Source organism: Peromyscus leucopus, chromosome 14, assembly GCF_004664715.2.
Source record: "Peromyscus leucopus breed LL Stock chromosome 14, UCI_PerLeu_2.1, whole genome shotgun sequence".
Taxonomy (NCBI): Eukaryota; Metazoa; Chordata; class Mammalia; order Rodentia; family Cricetidae; genus Peromyscus; species Peromyscus leucopus.
Window position 1 is genome coordinate 51,724,284 of NC_051075.1, and position 12,050 is coordinate 51,736,333.

General features: G+C 41.3%; 1 protein-coding gene across 7 annotated transcripts in view; it reads right to left on the reverse strand.

The window, feature by feature from the left end:
* Window positions 1-12,050, reverse strand: part of Numb (NUMB endocytic adaptor protein) — a 104,855-nt gene that overhangs the window by 13,926 nt on the left and 78,879 nt on the right. For 5 of the 7 annotated variants that reach the window (XM_037210699.1, XM_028877094.2, XM_037210698.1 and 2 more), the window contains 2 exons: window positions 9,862-9,894; window positions 1,360-1,434 (listed from right to left, as the gene is read on the reverse strand). In XM_037210699.1, coding sequence (XP_037066594.1) covers window positions 1,360-1,434; window positions 9,862-9,894 — 108 coding nt within the window. The remainder of the gene's footprint in view (window positions 1-1,359; window positions 1,435-9,861; window positions 9,895-12,050) is intronic. The other 2 variants (XM_037210701.1, XM_028877084.2) reach the window with 1 other exon arrangement.

The following is a 12,050-nucleotide window of genomic DNA, read 5'->3' on the forward strand; positions in this document are numbered from 1 at the left end:
AATTCAAGGCCAAACTGGGTTGGTGCACAGTGAGTTCCAGACTGGGCAATGGGCTCAATAGAGAGACTGTGTCTCCACCGACCCAACCCAACCCTACCCACCAGCTGCTATCATCAATGTGGAAAGAAGGAAATTCATAAAAGCAGGTGCTACAAGTAGCTACCAAGGGGCAGTATCCACTTTCCACAATAGTGAAAACAAATACAGAGCCACAGGTCTGACAAGTTTGCCTGGTACGGCAGCACAGACCTGCAATCCCAGCACTTGGGAGACCGAGGCAGAGGGATTGTTAGGTCAAAGACAGCAAGACCCCTTTTCAAACAGAAATGTCACCCAAAACATGAATTAAAATCATACAAGTTTTAAAAGATATTTAAAGAATGTGTTAATGGGTTTGGGGGGTTGGGGATTTAGTTCAGTGGTAGAGCGCTTGCTTAGCAAGCGAGAGGCCCTGGGGGTTCAGTCCTCAGCTCCGGGGGTGGGTGTGTGTGTGGGGGGGGTGTTAAAATTTAAGGCTATTAATATTTTGAACTTAAAAAAAGGTCAAAGATCTGAAATGCAGCTGTATTAAGCCACTTAAAAATTACCAGACATAGCTGGGCGTGGTGGCGCACGCCTTTAATGCCAGCACTGGGAGGCAGAGGCAGGTGGATCTCTGTGAGTTCGAGGCCAGCCTGGTCTAGAGAGAGAGTTCTAGGACAGCCAGGACTACAGAGAAACCCTGTCTTGAAAAACAAAACAAACAAACAAAAAAACGGGATAGATTGCTTATCAAACCTGTTCTTTGTCTGCCCAACTGTATCCACTTCCAAATTAAGTTCTGGTTAAAAATGTTTCCTGACTTTAGGTCTCAAGAAAATTTAGTAATGATTAAGTGTCCTTACATATCTTAAGCACTTAGGGTCACTTTCTATGAAATACAAAATGCCTAGAATATTGTTTGAATCCTAAATAAATTCTCACCTCTAATGCTTAAAATTTCACTTCAATTGAGCTTAGTTGGCTAATTCATTTATCAATTTCTAAAATATGTTTTCTTAAGGAACAAGGGTAAATTGAAGATGTGGCCTGTCATCTAAAAAATACAGTAAAAGATACATCACCTTATATACTCATGAATCTGAAAAAAATTAAACATAGAACAAAAATAGAACTCATACCTTAGCATTAAACAATTAATGCTTGGTCATGTAGAACTAAATGTTGAGATTTTTTTTTCCATAAAGTAAATGAGTTACTCAATGAGTTTCCTGGACACAGAGGACTGTACTTTGGACCGTGGCAGGCTATCACAGAGCCACTACAGTTGACGGCAGGCACTTTATCAGCAGAGATTAGAAGAACCCCGAGCAGCCTTACCTTGGTCTTCTCGTCCACAACCCTGAGTCCATCGGCCGACACCCACAGAACCGCCTTCACTGCTTTCTTCCCCGTCTTTAAAAGATAAGGGGGAGGGGACACGTACATACGTAAAGAGAAAGGAAAACAAAACTCATCTTCCACAGAAAATACTGAGTCTGTCTTCCAAAGGTCACAAGGGGAGAGGGAAGTCCAAGTTCAGGAAGGATGCCCAAAGCCAGATAACTCAACCAAACTGCAGCAACACTCAGGAAAAAACAAGCCAAAGCTATTACTTCAGAAACACAGCACAACACGATAAGATAAAGTAAATAAGGGAGAAGGGACAGAGAGAACTAAATCGAAGATAACGCGTTCTATAAAGGGCAAAGAATTTACAGCGAGACTCCTCACCCACTAAAAAACCAGCTGAGAAAACTAAGAGTCAGATAAGGATCAACTACATAAGGAGTTACACCACAAGAACTACAGGTGTAGTGGAGAGGAGCAGATACATCTGAGTCATTATGCCGACCATTCCACTAGCCTCTGAAAACATGTGTGACCCTTGTTTACCTGAAATTTTCATGTTAAAAATGACAAGAAACCTTCATTACTCTGTGAACAATCTTCAAAAGCCATTATTTATCCCCTCAAGATTAACACCGCTTCTGCTCAGGTTTTTTTTTTTTTTTTTTTTTTTGAGACAGGGTTTCTCTGTGTAGCTTTGCACTTTTTCTAGATCTCACTCTGTAGACCAGGCTGGCCTCGAACTCACAGAGATCCGCCTACCTCTGTCTCCTGAGTGCTGGGATTAAAGGTGTGCGACACCACCTAGCTGCTTAGTTTTTTTTTTTTTTTTAATATTTATTTATGTATATGGATGTTTTGACTGCATCTACATCTGCACTGCAGAAGAGGGCATCACATCCCATGGGATTACAGTTACAGATGGTTGTGAACAGTCATGTGGTGCTGGGAATTGAACTCTGGACCTCTGGAAGAACAGCCAGTGCTCTTAAGTGCTGAGCCATCTCTCCCAGTAAGCTCCTGATTGAGCTTAGTTTTTGACGTTAAATGCATGGAAACATTTTGATGGCATAGGAAGATTTAAAAACTACTGAGAAAATAAGGGTTGTTTTGTTGTTGTCTGGTTGGTTGGTTTTTCGAGACAGGGTTTCTCTGTGTAGTCCTGGCTGTCCCGGACGGAACTCACTCTGCAGACCAGGCTGGTCTTCAACTCAGAGATTTGCCTGCTTCTGCTTCTGCCTCCCAAGTGCTGGAATTAAAGGCATGTGCCACCAACCCCCAGCCTTTTTTTTCTTTTTTCTTTTTTAACTGGCTAGAAAAAGACCTTTCTTTTGGGTTGCCACCCAAACAAGAATCACTGAGAACAAGTTGGCAATTTATTTCCTCTGTGAGACAATGTAATGGTACTTAATGTCCTTTCTTAACTTGTCTATGGATATAAGCAAATTAAAACAAACAAAGGCTGAGGGTGGATATCAGATTGTTATACAAGTACAGACCAAAGGGAATCTGGTGCTAAATTTGGAGCAGCAGTTTCTAGAAGGGTCAAGGACCACGAGAACTGCCATTCTCCTTCCCATGTCCCCAAGCCCAGGAATCCTGGTTGCGGAAGCATGCTCTTAGTTAAAAAAGCTGCTAGGACCCACTCCAGGCTCATCATTTCCAGTACCACCACCACATGCCAGATGAGTGTCTGCAACAGTTTAGCCACCGCAAATACAGGAAGACCTCACAGACCCCTGCAGAGCGATACTCCAAGAAAACATAATAAATAATAAGTGCTAGAGATGAGTGGAGAATAAGGTAAGTGATGCTGAAAGAAACAGTCAAGTCTATCTGTGGGACTGGGGAAGTCCATGCCCAGAAGACAGAACTGAGCCCTAAGATCATGTTTCTCGATGCCCTAAAACAGGGCTAGGGAGGCACAGAAATGGCATGGACATGCCAGGCAGAAGACAGTAGCCCAAGAAATTGAGGCAAATGGTACAAAAATCTGGGACCCTGAAGTATTTTAGTACGGGCTGAAAGTAGACTGGGCAAGAAGCAACGGTAGATGATCAGGAGGGAAGTCTTGTCATGCAGGACCTGTATGCGCCTTCCAGGGAACTGGATCCTAATTCTAAGGGCAACTGAAAGCTTCGGAAAGAATCAAACACATTGAAGCTGATTTCCATTTCTATTCTTTTTTTTTTTTTTTTAATTTTTCAAAATTTAATTTTTTTTTTTTTAAGACCAAGCTGGCCTCGAACTCACAGAGATCCACCTGGCTCTGCCTCCCGAGTGCTGGGATTAAAGGCGTGTGCCACCACTGCCTAGCCCATTTTTATTCTTATTTATCACGTCTGATTGTGTGTGCAGTCAGAGAACAACTTGCAGGAGTCAGTTCTTTCCTTGGTGTGGTCCTGGAGATTGAACTCAGGTGTCACCAGGCTTGGCAGCAAGGGCCTAGACCCACTGAGTCATCATCATCTCACTGGTGTTAGGTCTGCATTTATTAAAAAACAACTCTTAATTATGTTTGTGTCTGTGCATGGGTCTGTGCCCGTGAGTGCAATGTCTGTGGATGTCAGAAGGTGGTGTGGGAGCCTGTGGAACTGCAGTTACAGGTGGGGGTGAGCCGCCGCCTGTTGTGGGTCCTGAGGAATGAACCCGGGTCCTCTGGAAGAGCAGTAAATGCTCTTAACTGCTGAGTCATCGCTGCAGTCCCTAGATTTGCATTTTGAAACATCACTTTGCAGCAGTGTCCGTGAGGTCAGAAAGAGATCGAGTAAGATTTCAGGTGGGCAAAAAAGCCCTCAGTGTTGATCTATCTTGGTTAAATAGAAAAGGAGGTTTTATATAGTGTAGGGGAGAGGATGGGTTCCTGTCTTGTGTTACTGAGTGAAAAGTAACTCTGGCTAAGACAGATAAGAGATGCGAAATACGTTTTAGAGGAGATTTCAGGAAGTCTGAGGTGTCTGTCAAGGTGGGGATCCAGCTAGGTGGAGATCAGCAGACAACTGAATATACCAGACTGAAGCTAAAAAGAGAATTCTTTTTTGGGGGGAGGTGGGGATGGGGGAAGACAGCCTACACAGCCCTGGCTATCCTTGAACTCACAGAGATCCTCCTGTCTCTGCCTCCCAAGTGCTTGGATTAAAGGAGTGTGCCACCACACTTGGTAAAAAGATAATTTCTTAAAAGAGTTATTTATTTTATGTAAATGGTGTTTTATCTGTGTGTACATCTGTACACTAGGAAAGGGCACTGGATCCCATGAGACAACAGTTGTAGACACAAGTGAGCTGCCATGTGGGTGTTAGGAATTGAACTCAGGACCTCTGGAAGAGTAGCCAGTGCTCTTATGCTGAGCTACCTCTCCAGCACCAACAGAAAATTCTTAAGATAGAATTCTAGATTGGGAGATAATAGAAGGGTAACGACACAGACCACCAATAATTAAAGAGTCGGGAGGAAATAAACAATTCCTTGAAACATCAGGTTCTGCCACAAACAAAGTGAAGATCTGTGTCCTCCGAGAGCTTACGTTACAGTGACAGAGACACACACACAAGTCAGTCAGTGTATGGAACGACAGTGAGACACCAAGAAACAGAGCTAGGAAAGAAACAGGGAGCATATGGATTGACAATGTGGTGCAATTCTAGAGTTGTAAATAAATGCCTCATTTAGACGAGACTTTTGAGCAAAGAAAGAGATGGGGAAGTGGGTCATGCACGTATGTGTCTGGATGGTGTGTGTTCCGTATTATTAGTAAGTACAAGGGCCCTGACATAGGAGCACTCCTGGGGTCTTGTAGGATGAGATGAGAGGAACAAGGACAGAAGGAATAGTTGTACAATGACCTACAAGTTCCTAAAGATTCTTGGGTAAAGTCATTTTGCTGAGGTAGGTATAAACCACAAAGCTTCTAAGTGCTTGGGGCAGAATTAAATACAAGTGGCTCCAGAATCGGTCTTTGATCCTATGCTATATACAATTTCCATAACAGAAATATGAGTACAAAGTTCAGAATTCCTGGCATAACAGCATTGGGTGACATCATCTAGGGAGAGTAGCATGTAGAGAAATATCCAAAACTAAGAAGTATTTAGGCAGAGGCTGAACAATGTTTCAAGGTGAGCCAGACTGTCAAATGCTGGTAATAGTCTGGGATCAGGGCGGTAGAGTCACTGCAATAACATGAAAGACTTGAAAGGAACAGCTTTAGTGGAGAGCCAGGGGCCAACGCAATGTTGGTTATGAGTGCAATCAACAAAAGACAGGATGGCAGATCTGAAGACACCAAGGAGCGTCTCTAAAAATGTGTTTTATGTTTAGGACATTCCACTGAAGAAAAGACTACGGAGGAAAGGGGATTGCAGTAAGAGCTGAAACAGTAAGACACTAATGGAAGCGGGGCATGAAGGGGCGTGCCTGTCAATCCCAGCCCGCAGAAGGCTGAGGCAAGAGGATTCCGAGAGGTCAGCTTTCCCTACCTGGGGAAGCCCTGTTTCAAAACCAAACCAAACGAAAGGAAAGAAACAAGAGCATATGTGCACAGATTACAGGCAGGCAAGTGGATGTGACCTAAGGCTACGACCAGAACCTCACTTGAGCCAGACAAGTGCTCTCCTACAGCTACAAGCCTCAGCCCTTCCAGGTCAGTTTCATCTTCTCAGTGAAGCAAGAGGCAAGCTGAAAAAAACAGAGGAAGAAATTTTTGGGGCAGGAGAGGTGGCTTAGCAGTTAAGAGCACTGGCTGCTCTTTCAGAGGACCCAGGTTCAATTCCCAGCACACACATGGTGGATCACAACTGTCTATAATCCAGCTCTAAGTGATCTGACACTCTCACACAAACATACATGCAGGCAAAACTCCAATGCACATAAAATTAATTAATAAATAAATCTGAAAGAGTTTTTTTTGTTTTGTTTTGTTGTGTTGTGTTGTGTTTTGTTTTTTGAGACAGGATCTTACTATGTATCTGTCTTGGAACTCAGTATGTAGACCAGGGTGGCCTCAAACTCAGAGACCCACCTGCCTCTGCCTCCCAAGTGCTGGGAAATGCTGAAAGTTTAAGGAAAAAAAGAAGTATCAAAGTTATCTAAAACAAAAGAGTAACTGTGCTATGAAAATCAAGACATCTTATTCATCTTTGCCTAAGGATAGATAGCATATTCTCTAACATGTTTTATATACCAATGCTGACTTGAGAACGACCGAGATGCTATGAATATATAGTGCATATATGAGGATTGGCTTCTGAAAATTAACAATTTACCCCTTTAAATCTAGAAAAGGTCAGTGACTAAGACCTTTAAAAGACTAAGTGCTTACACATAAGAAAAAAATGACACAAAGGTGACTGTGAAAGCCTTGTGGTTACTGGTTACTTCTTGTTCGTTCCTCCTTCCTTTTCAAGGATTTGTCCTAATATACTTTCCTCTGTGTGGGGTGTGTGTATGTGTGTGTGTGTGTGTGTGTGTGTGTGTGTGTGTGTGCGCGCGCGCGGTGCGCAGAGGCCAGAAGACAACTTCAGGTGTTCTCCTCAGAAACACTGTCTGCTTCCGTTGAGATGAGGCCAGACTGTCTGGGCTGGGAGCCCAAGGCCTCCCGTCTCTGCCTCTTCCGCACCGGGATTACCAATGCGTGTGTGCTATCACACCTGGCCCACCGTTTTCACCTGGGTGCTGGGGTTCACACTCAGATCCTGTGCTTGCTTCCCTAAGCTATCTTCCCAGTACAGGAAATGTACTTTCAAAAGGGAAAATAAAGCAAATCCTAAAAATTATCTAAGAAGAAACTGAAGAATATAAAATTAATTTAAGGAAGAGTTCAGGAATTTAAAAAACAATAAGGAAGAAAAGGACCCAGAAGTTGGGGAGATATAGCTCATGGCTAACTTACAACTAACTTCCAAGTCTGTGAAGAATTGTGTTGGGATTTTGATGGGGATTGCATTGAATCTGTAGATTGCTTTTTGGTAAGATTGCCATTTTTACTATGTTAATCCTGCCTATCCATGAGCATGGGAGATCCTTCCATTTTCTGATATCTTCTTCAATTTCTTTCTTTAGAGATTTAAAGTTCTTATCAAAAGGTCCTTAAGTTGTTTAGTTAGTGTTATCCCAAGGTATTTTATATTATTTGTGGCTATTGTAAAGGGTGATGTTTCTCTGACTTCTTTCTCAGCCCTTTTATCATTTGTGTATAGGAGGGCTACTGACTTTTTGAGTTGATCTTGTATAATGCCACTTTACTGAAGGAGTTTATCAGCTGTACGAGTTCCCTGGTAGAAGAAAAATGGTTTTTTAAAAAACTATAATAAAAAAGTAATTTATGCTGAGTGGCGGCGGCACATGCCTTTAATCCCAGCACTAGGGAGGCAGAGACAGGTGAATATCTGAGTTTGAGACCAGCCTGGTCTACGGAGCGAGTTCCAGGACAGGTAGTGCTGTTACACAAAGAAACCCTGTCTCAAAAACAAACAAACAAACAAATAAGCAAACAAACAAAAACAAAAAAAACACCAAACAAAAGAAGTAATTTACTGGGAATAAAATCAAAGACAATTATTGGCTCTTTAAAATGAAAGTCAGATGGTCAGGGATGTAGCTCAGTTGGTTGAGTGCTTGCTTAACATGCATGACATCCTGGTTTTGCAGTACTAGGCACAGTGGTACACTCCTGTAACCCCAGCACTTCTGGAGGTAGAGCCAGGAGAATGAGAGATTCAGGTGATCCTCAGCTAGAAAGCAAGTTCTAGGCCATCCTAGGACACATGAGACCTTGTCTCAAAAACCTCAAATAATAGCTCCCTACCCTCCAACACATAGGAGAATGGAAGCCTGTTAGCACAGGTCTGTAATCCCAGCTATTTAAGAGAATCACTAAATTCAAGACCAGCAAATTAGTAAGATCATACCTTGCTGTGGAACAATCCTTTTCTACACTATGAATACATATTACTTTATTGGTTAATAAGAAGCTGACAGGCCAGTAGCTAGGCAGGAAGTTAGGTGGGAAAGCCAAACTGAGAATGATGGGAAGGAAGGCAGAGTCAGGAGAGACACCAGCCAGCTGCTGAGCAAAAGGGATGTGTAGAAAATGAGGTAACAAGCCATGAGCCATGTGGCAAAGCACAAATAGAAATATGGGTTAATTTAAGTGTAAGAGTTAGGCAGTAACAAGCCTGAGCTATCAGCCGAGTATTTATAAGTAATATTAAGCCTCTGTGTCACTTATTTGGGACCAGGTGGTGGGGACAGAAAACTCCTCACCTCAAAAGAGAAAGTAAAAAAAAGGCTGTGGATATAGTTCACAGTAGAACACTGGCCTGGCATGTGCAACCCCCAGCATTACAAAAGAAAACAGAAAAACAAAAGTGATTGTGTAGAGCACAGTGGTTAAGAGTATAGACTCAGAGACAGATTATCTAGGTTCAAATCCAAACTCCTATCAATTTATTGGATCTGGGATTAAGGAGGCCACTTAACCTCAGCTGAAACCTCAGTTTCCTCACTGTATAAAGGAGAATAATAATTCAGTGTTATTTAAAGATTAAAGTGACTCATAATTTTTTCATATCTCATATAAATTTGGGGTTGTGACAGTATTGTCAACTTGGCAGAATCTGAAATCACCGGGGGAAAGTGTCTAATTGAGGGGCTGTCTAGATTAGGTTGGCCTATGGACTAGTTGTGAACTACCCCAAGTGGGTGCTGGGAACTGAACTCAGGTCCTATAAAAGCAGCAATCACTCTTAACGGGCCATCTCTTTAGCCTCTTTTATTCTATTTTGTTCTAGTGTTGAAGACAGAAGCCCGGGCCTTAAGCATGCTAATTCTGGGCAAGCACTGTACCACTGAGGTACATTCCTTGCCCTGGTACTTCTGAAGATCTGAGTAGTGAACAAGTATCACTAGAAAAATACCAGAGTACCTACATAAACAGCATCCATGCAGCAGATTTTGGTAGACAATTAATTGAGACAGATTTTCCTAGATCAGCAATACAGGTTAAAGATGACAGCAGAATCTTTAAAGATAAATTTATGTACTTTCATTTATTCTCCTGAAATTTAACTTAGATTTCAAAAATAGTAATAGTATTGAATGTAAAGTTTGGGGTACTTTAAATTTCTACCTGAATCTAATATTTCTTCCTATTTCTGTCAGTCTTGGGCCCTAACTAAAACCTACCTGTTAAAAATATAGCTAGTACACTAACAAAACAGTTTTGAAAGATGAAATAGAGTTTATCTAATAGCAGGTGCTGAAGAGATCATTAAAAAACTTACTTGATTCATTTATTGGGCTTTCCTAGAAATGAGATTAAGTATCAAAAGAAAAACAGGTAAAACCATAGACAGCAACTACTTCACTATTTTCAGATACAGTCAAATCTATTTCTGTTTGTGTAGAAATCAAGGCTTTATTCTGTTAGCATGTCAGTGCTATACTGGGGTGAAACTCCTTATAGAATAAGCACAGTCATGGCATTAAACTTACTTTTCCAAAGAAGCCTTTGAAGAACTTCCTTTCCTGCAGGAACAGGGGACAAGTCGAGTGCTATTATTGTATAGGCTAAATGTCCCAGGGTGTCACATCAATTAAGCACATACAGAAGTAGAAGAGAAGGAAAGTGGGAGAAGGGGAGGGATGAGAGTTTTAAAGAGTTATCCATACCAGGAGTGACAGGGAAAAGGAAAGGTGCGTGAAAACACAGGGCAACACACTGTATGACCTGAGGATCCCGGAAAGAGAGGAATTCAGAGCTGGATTCATGCAGTGCAAACACTTAATTAGGAATCTCTTTTTCCAACAGCGATTATCCAAATTTGGCAGCAGAGAAAAAGATTAGGACATACCAGTTGGGCACAACTTTGTATTTAAAATGCACAATAGTAACAAATAGAAGCTTAGTTCTACATACATTTTTCTACTTAAAATCAATGGTAGTCAAATGTGGTGGCATGTGCCCATCATCTTAGCTCTTGAGGAGGCTGAGGCAAGGCTGCCTGACCCTGGGAATTCTTGGTCAGCCTTGACATCATAGTAAAAACCTGCCTCTTAAAGAAATAAAAAGAGAACAGGAACCTGTGAAGGCCTTCATAGTGAGATCCCAGACCAAAAGCAAACCACCACCTTGTTGGCATGCTGTTAGGTTCTGAGTTTGATGCCCTGGAATTGAAAAACTTAAGAAAACACAAAAATGGCAACCCATATGCTAAATCATGAGCACACCTCAACAGTTCTTGCCACACCTTTTCCAATTCAGGGAGCTTAGTCACAGGTGGTCCACATTCATTAGTGTAAGTGTGTGCTCAGCAATTCTACAACACACAGAACTAAGAGGATCTATTCCAAGTCAGAATAAATCATTATGAAGGATCTAAGGCTAATGTTTACACTGGGGCATAGAAAAAATATTGGAGAACCAAATTATGTTCATGAGCCACAAATGAAATTTAGGAAACAGGGTTTTGTTTTCTTTTTAACTGTTCTTTTAAAACAAAGACTCTTGCATGGATATAAACAACTATCAACCATCAGGATAAGGAAGCCATTAACAATCTATGGTCCTACCATCAATTTCTTTTGTTTTGTTGAAACAGGGTCTTACTATGTAGCCTGGAACTCACTGGCCTGAAACTCAGTGATAGATCTGCCTCTGCCTTCTGAGTGCTGGCAGTAAAGGGGTTCACCACCACAACTAGCCCTACCATAAGTTTTAAAGCACCATTTATACAAACTGATTATTAAGGAAATTTGAAGAATGTATGCAAAGTAGATAGGTTCTACCCCTCCTCCCCAACCCAGCTTTATATTCGCTTCCTAGGGCTGAACTATACTTTTAATCCTTTACTTTTTATAACCAACTTTTGTAGCTGCAAAAATGTCTAGTAAAAGACAACTATGCTGAAATTTGGGTCTCCCAGTTTTTGAACTCATTTAGTGCTTTTAAACACTACAATGGGGCTGGAGAGATGGCTCAGAGGTTAAGAGCACCGACTGCTCTTCCAGAGGTCCTGAGTTCAATTCCTAGCACCTACATGGTGGCTCACAACCCTCTGTAATGAAATCTGGCGCCCTCTTCTGTATACATAATAAATAAATAAATCTTTAAACACTACAATGTTTTCCCTTAAGTTTTGAAAGTCACAAATGGCATCAAATATTTCCACAAGAGACTCTAAACTGAAGCTGGAAAAATGATCATGTTATCCAGGTAGCTGTCACAGCAAGACTAAAATGATTTCTGCTGCCAAGTTTGGTGGCCCTAGTTTTGTTAGACTGTGAGTAATGCTCAGCTTTCAAGGATGCAGCCAATGTTAAAGATTCACCATTCTTGCGGGGTGGGGTGGGAGTGACAGTTAATATTTAATTCAGCTCCTAGAAAAGCTCTTGTTAAAGATGGGATTTTCTTCTTCTTCTTTTTTTTTTTTTTATAAAAGACCCCAGATGTTAATGAAAAAAGGTGACATGCAAAATGCATAAGAGACAGATAATGGATTAGAAAATATTAATGTTCTTTTAAAAAACATGTTATGATTCTTTTACCTGCTAAAATAAGAACATATATTAAAACAAATATATCAAATAGTGAATAAAAACCCAACATACTAGGAACTAGTTATATAATGAAATAAATCTAAAACCAAGGCAGAGAAAAGAGAGACATTCAGAAGACAATGGAA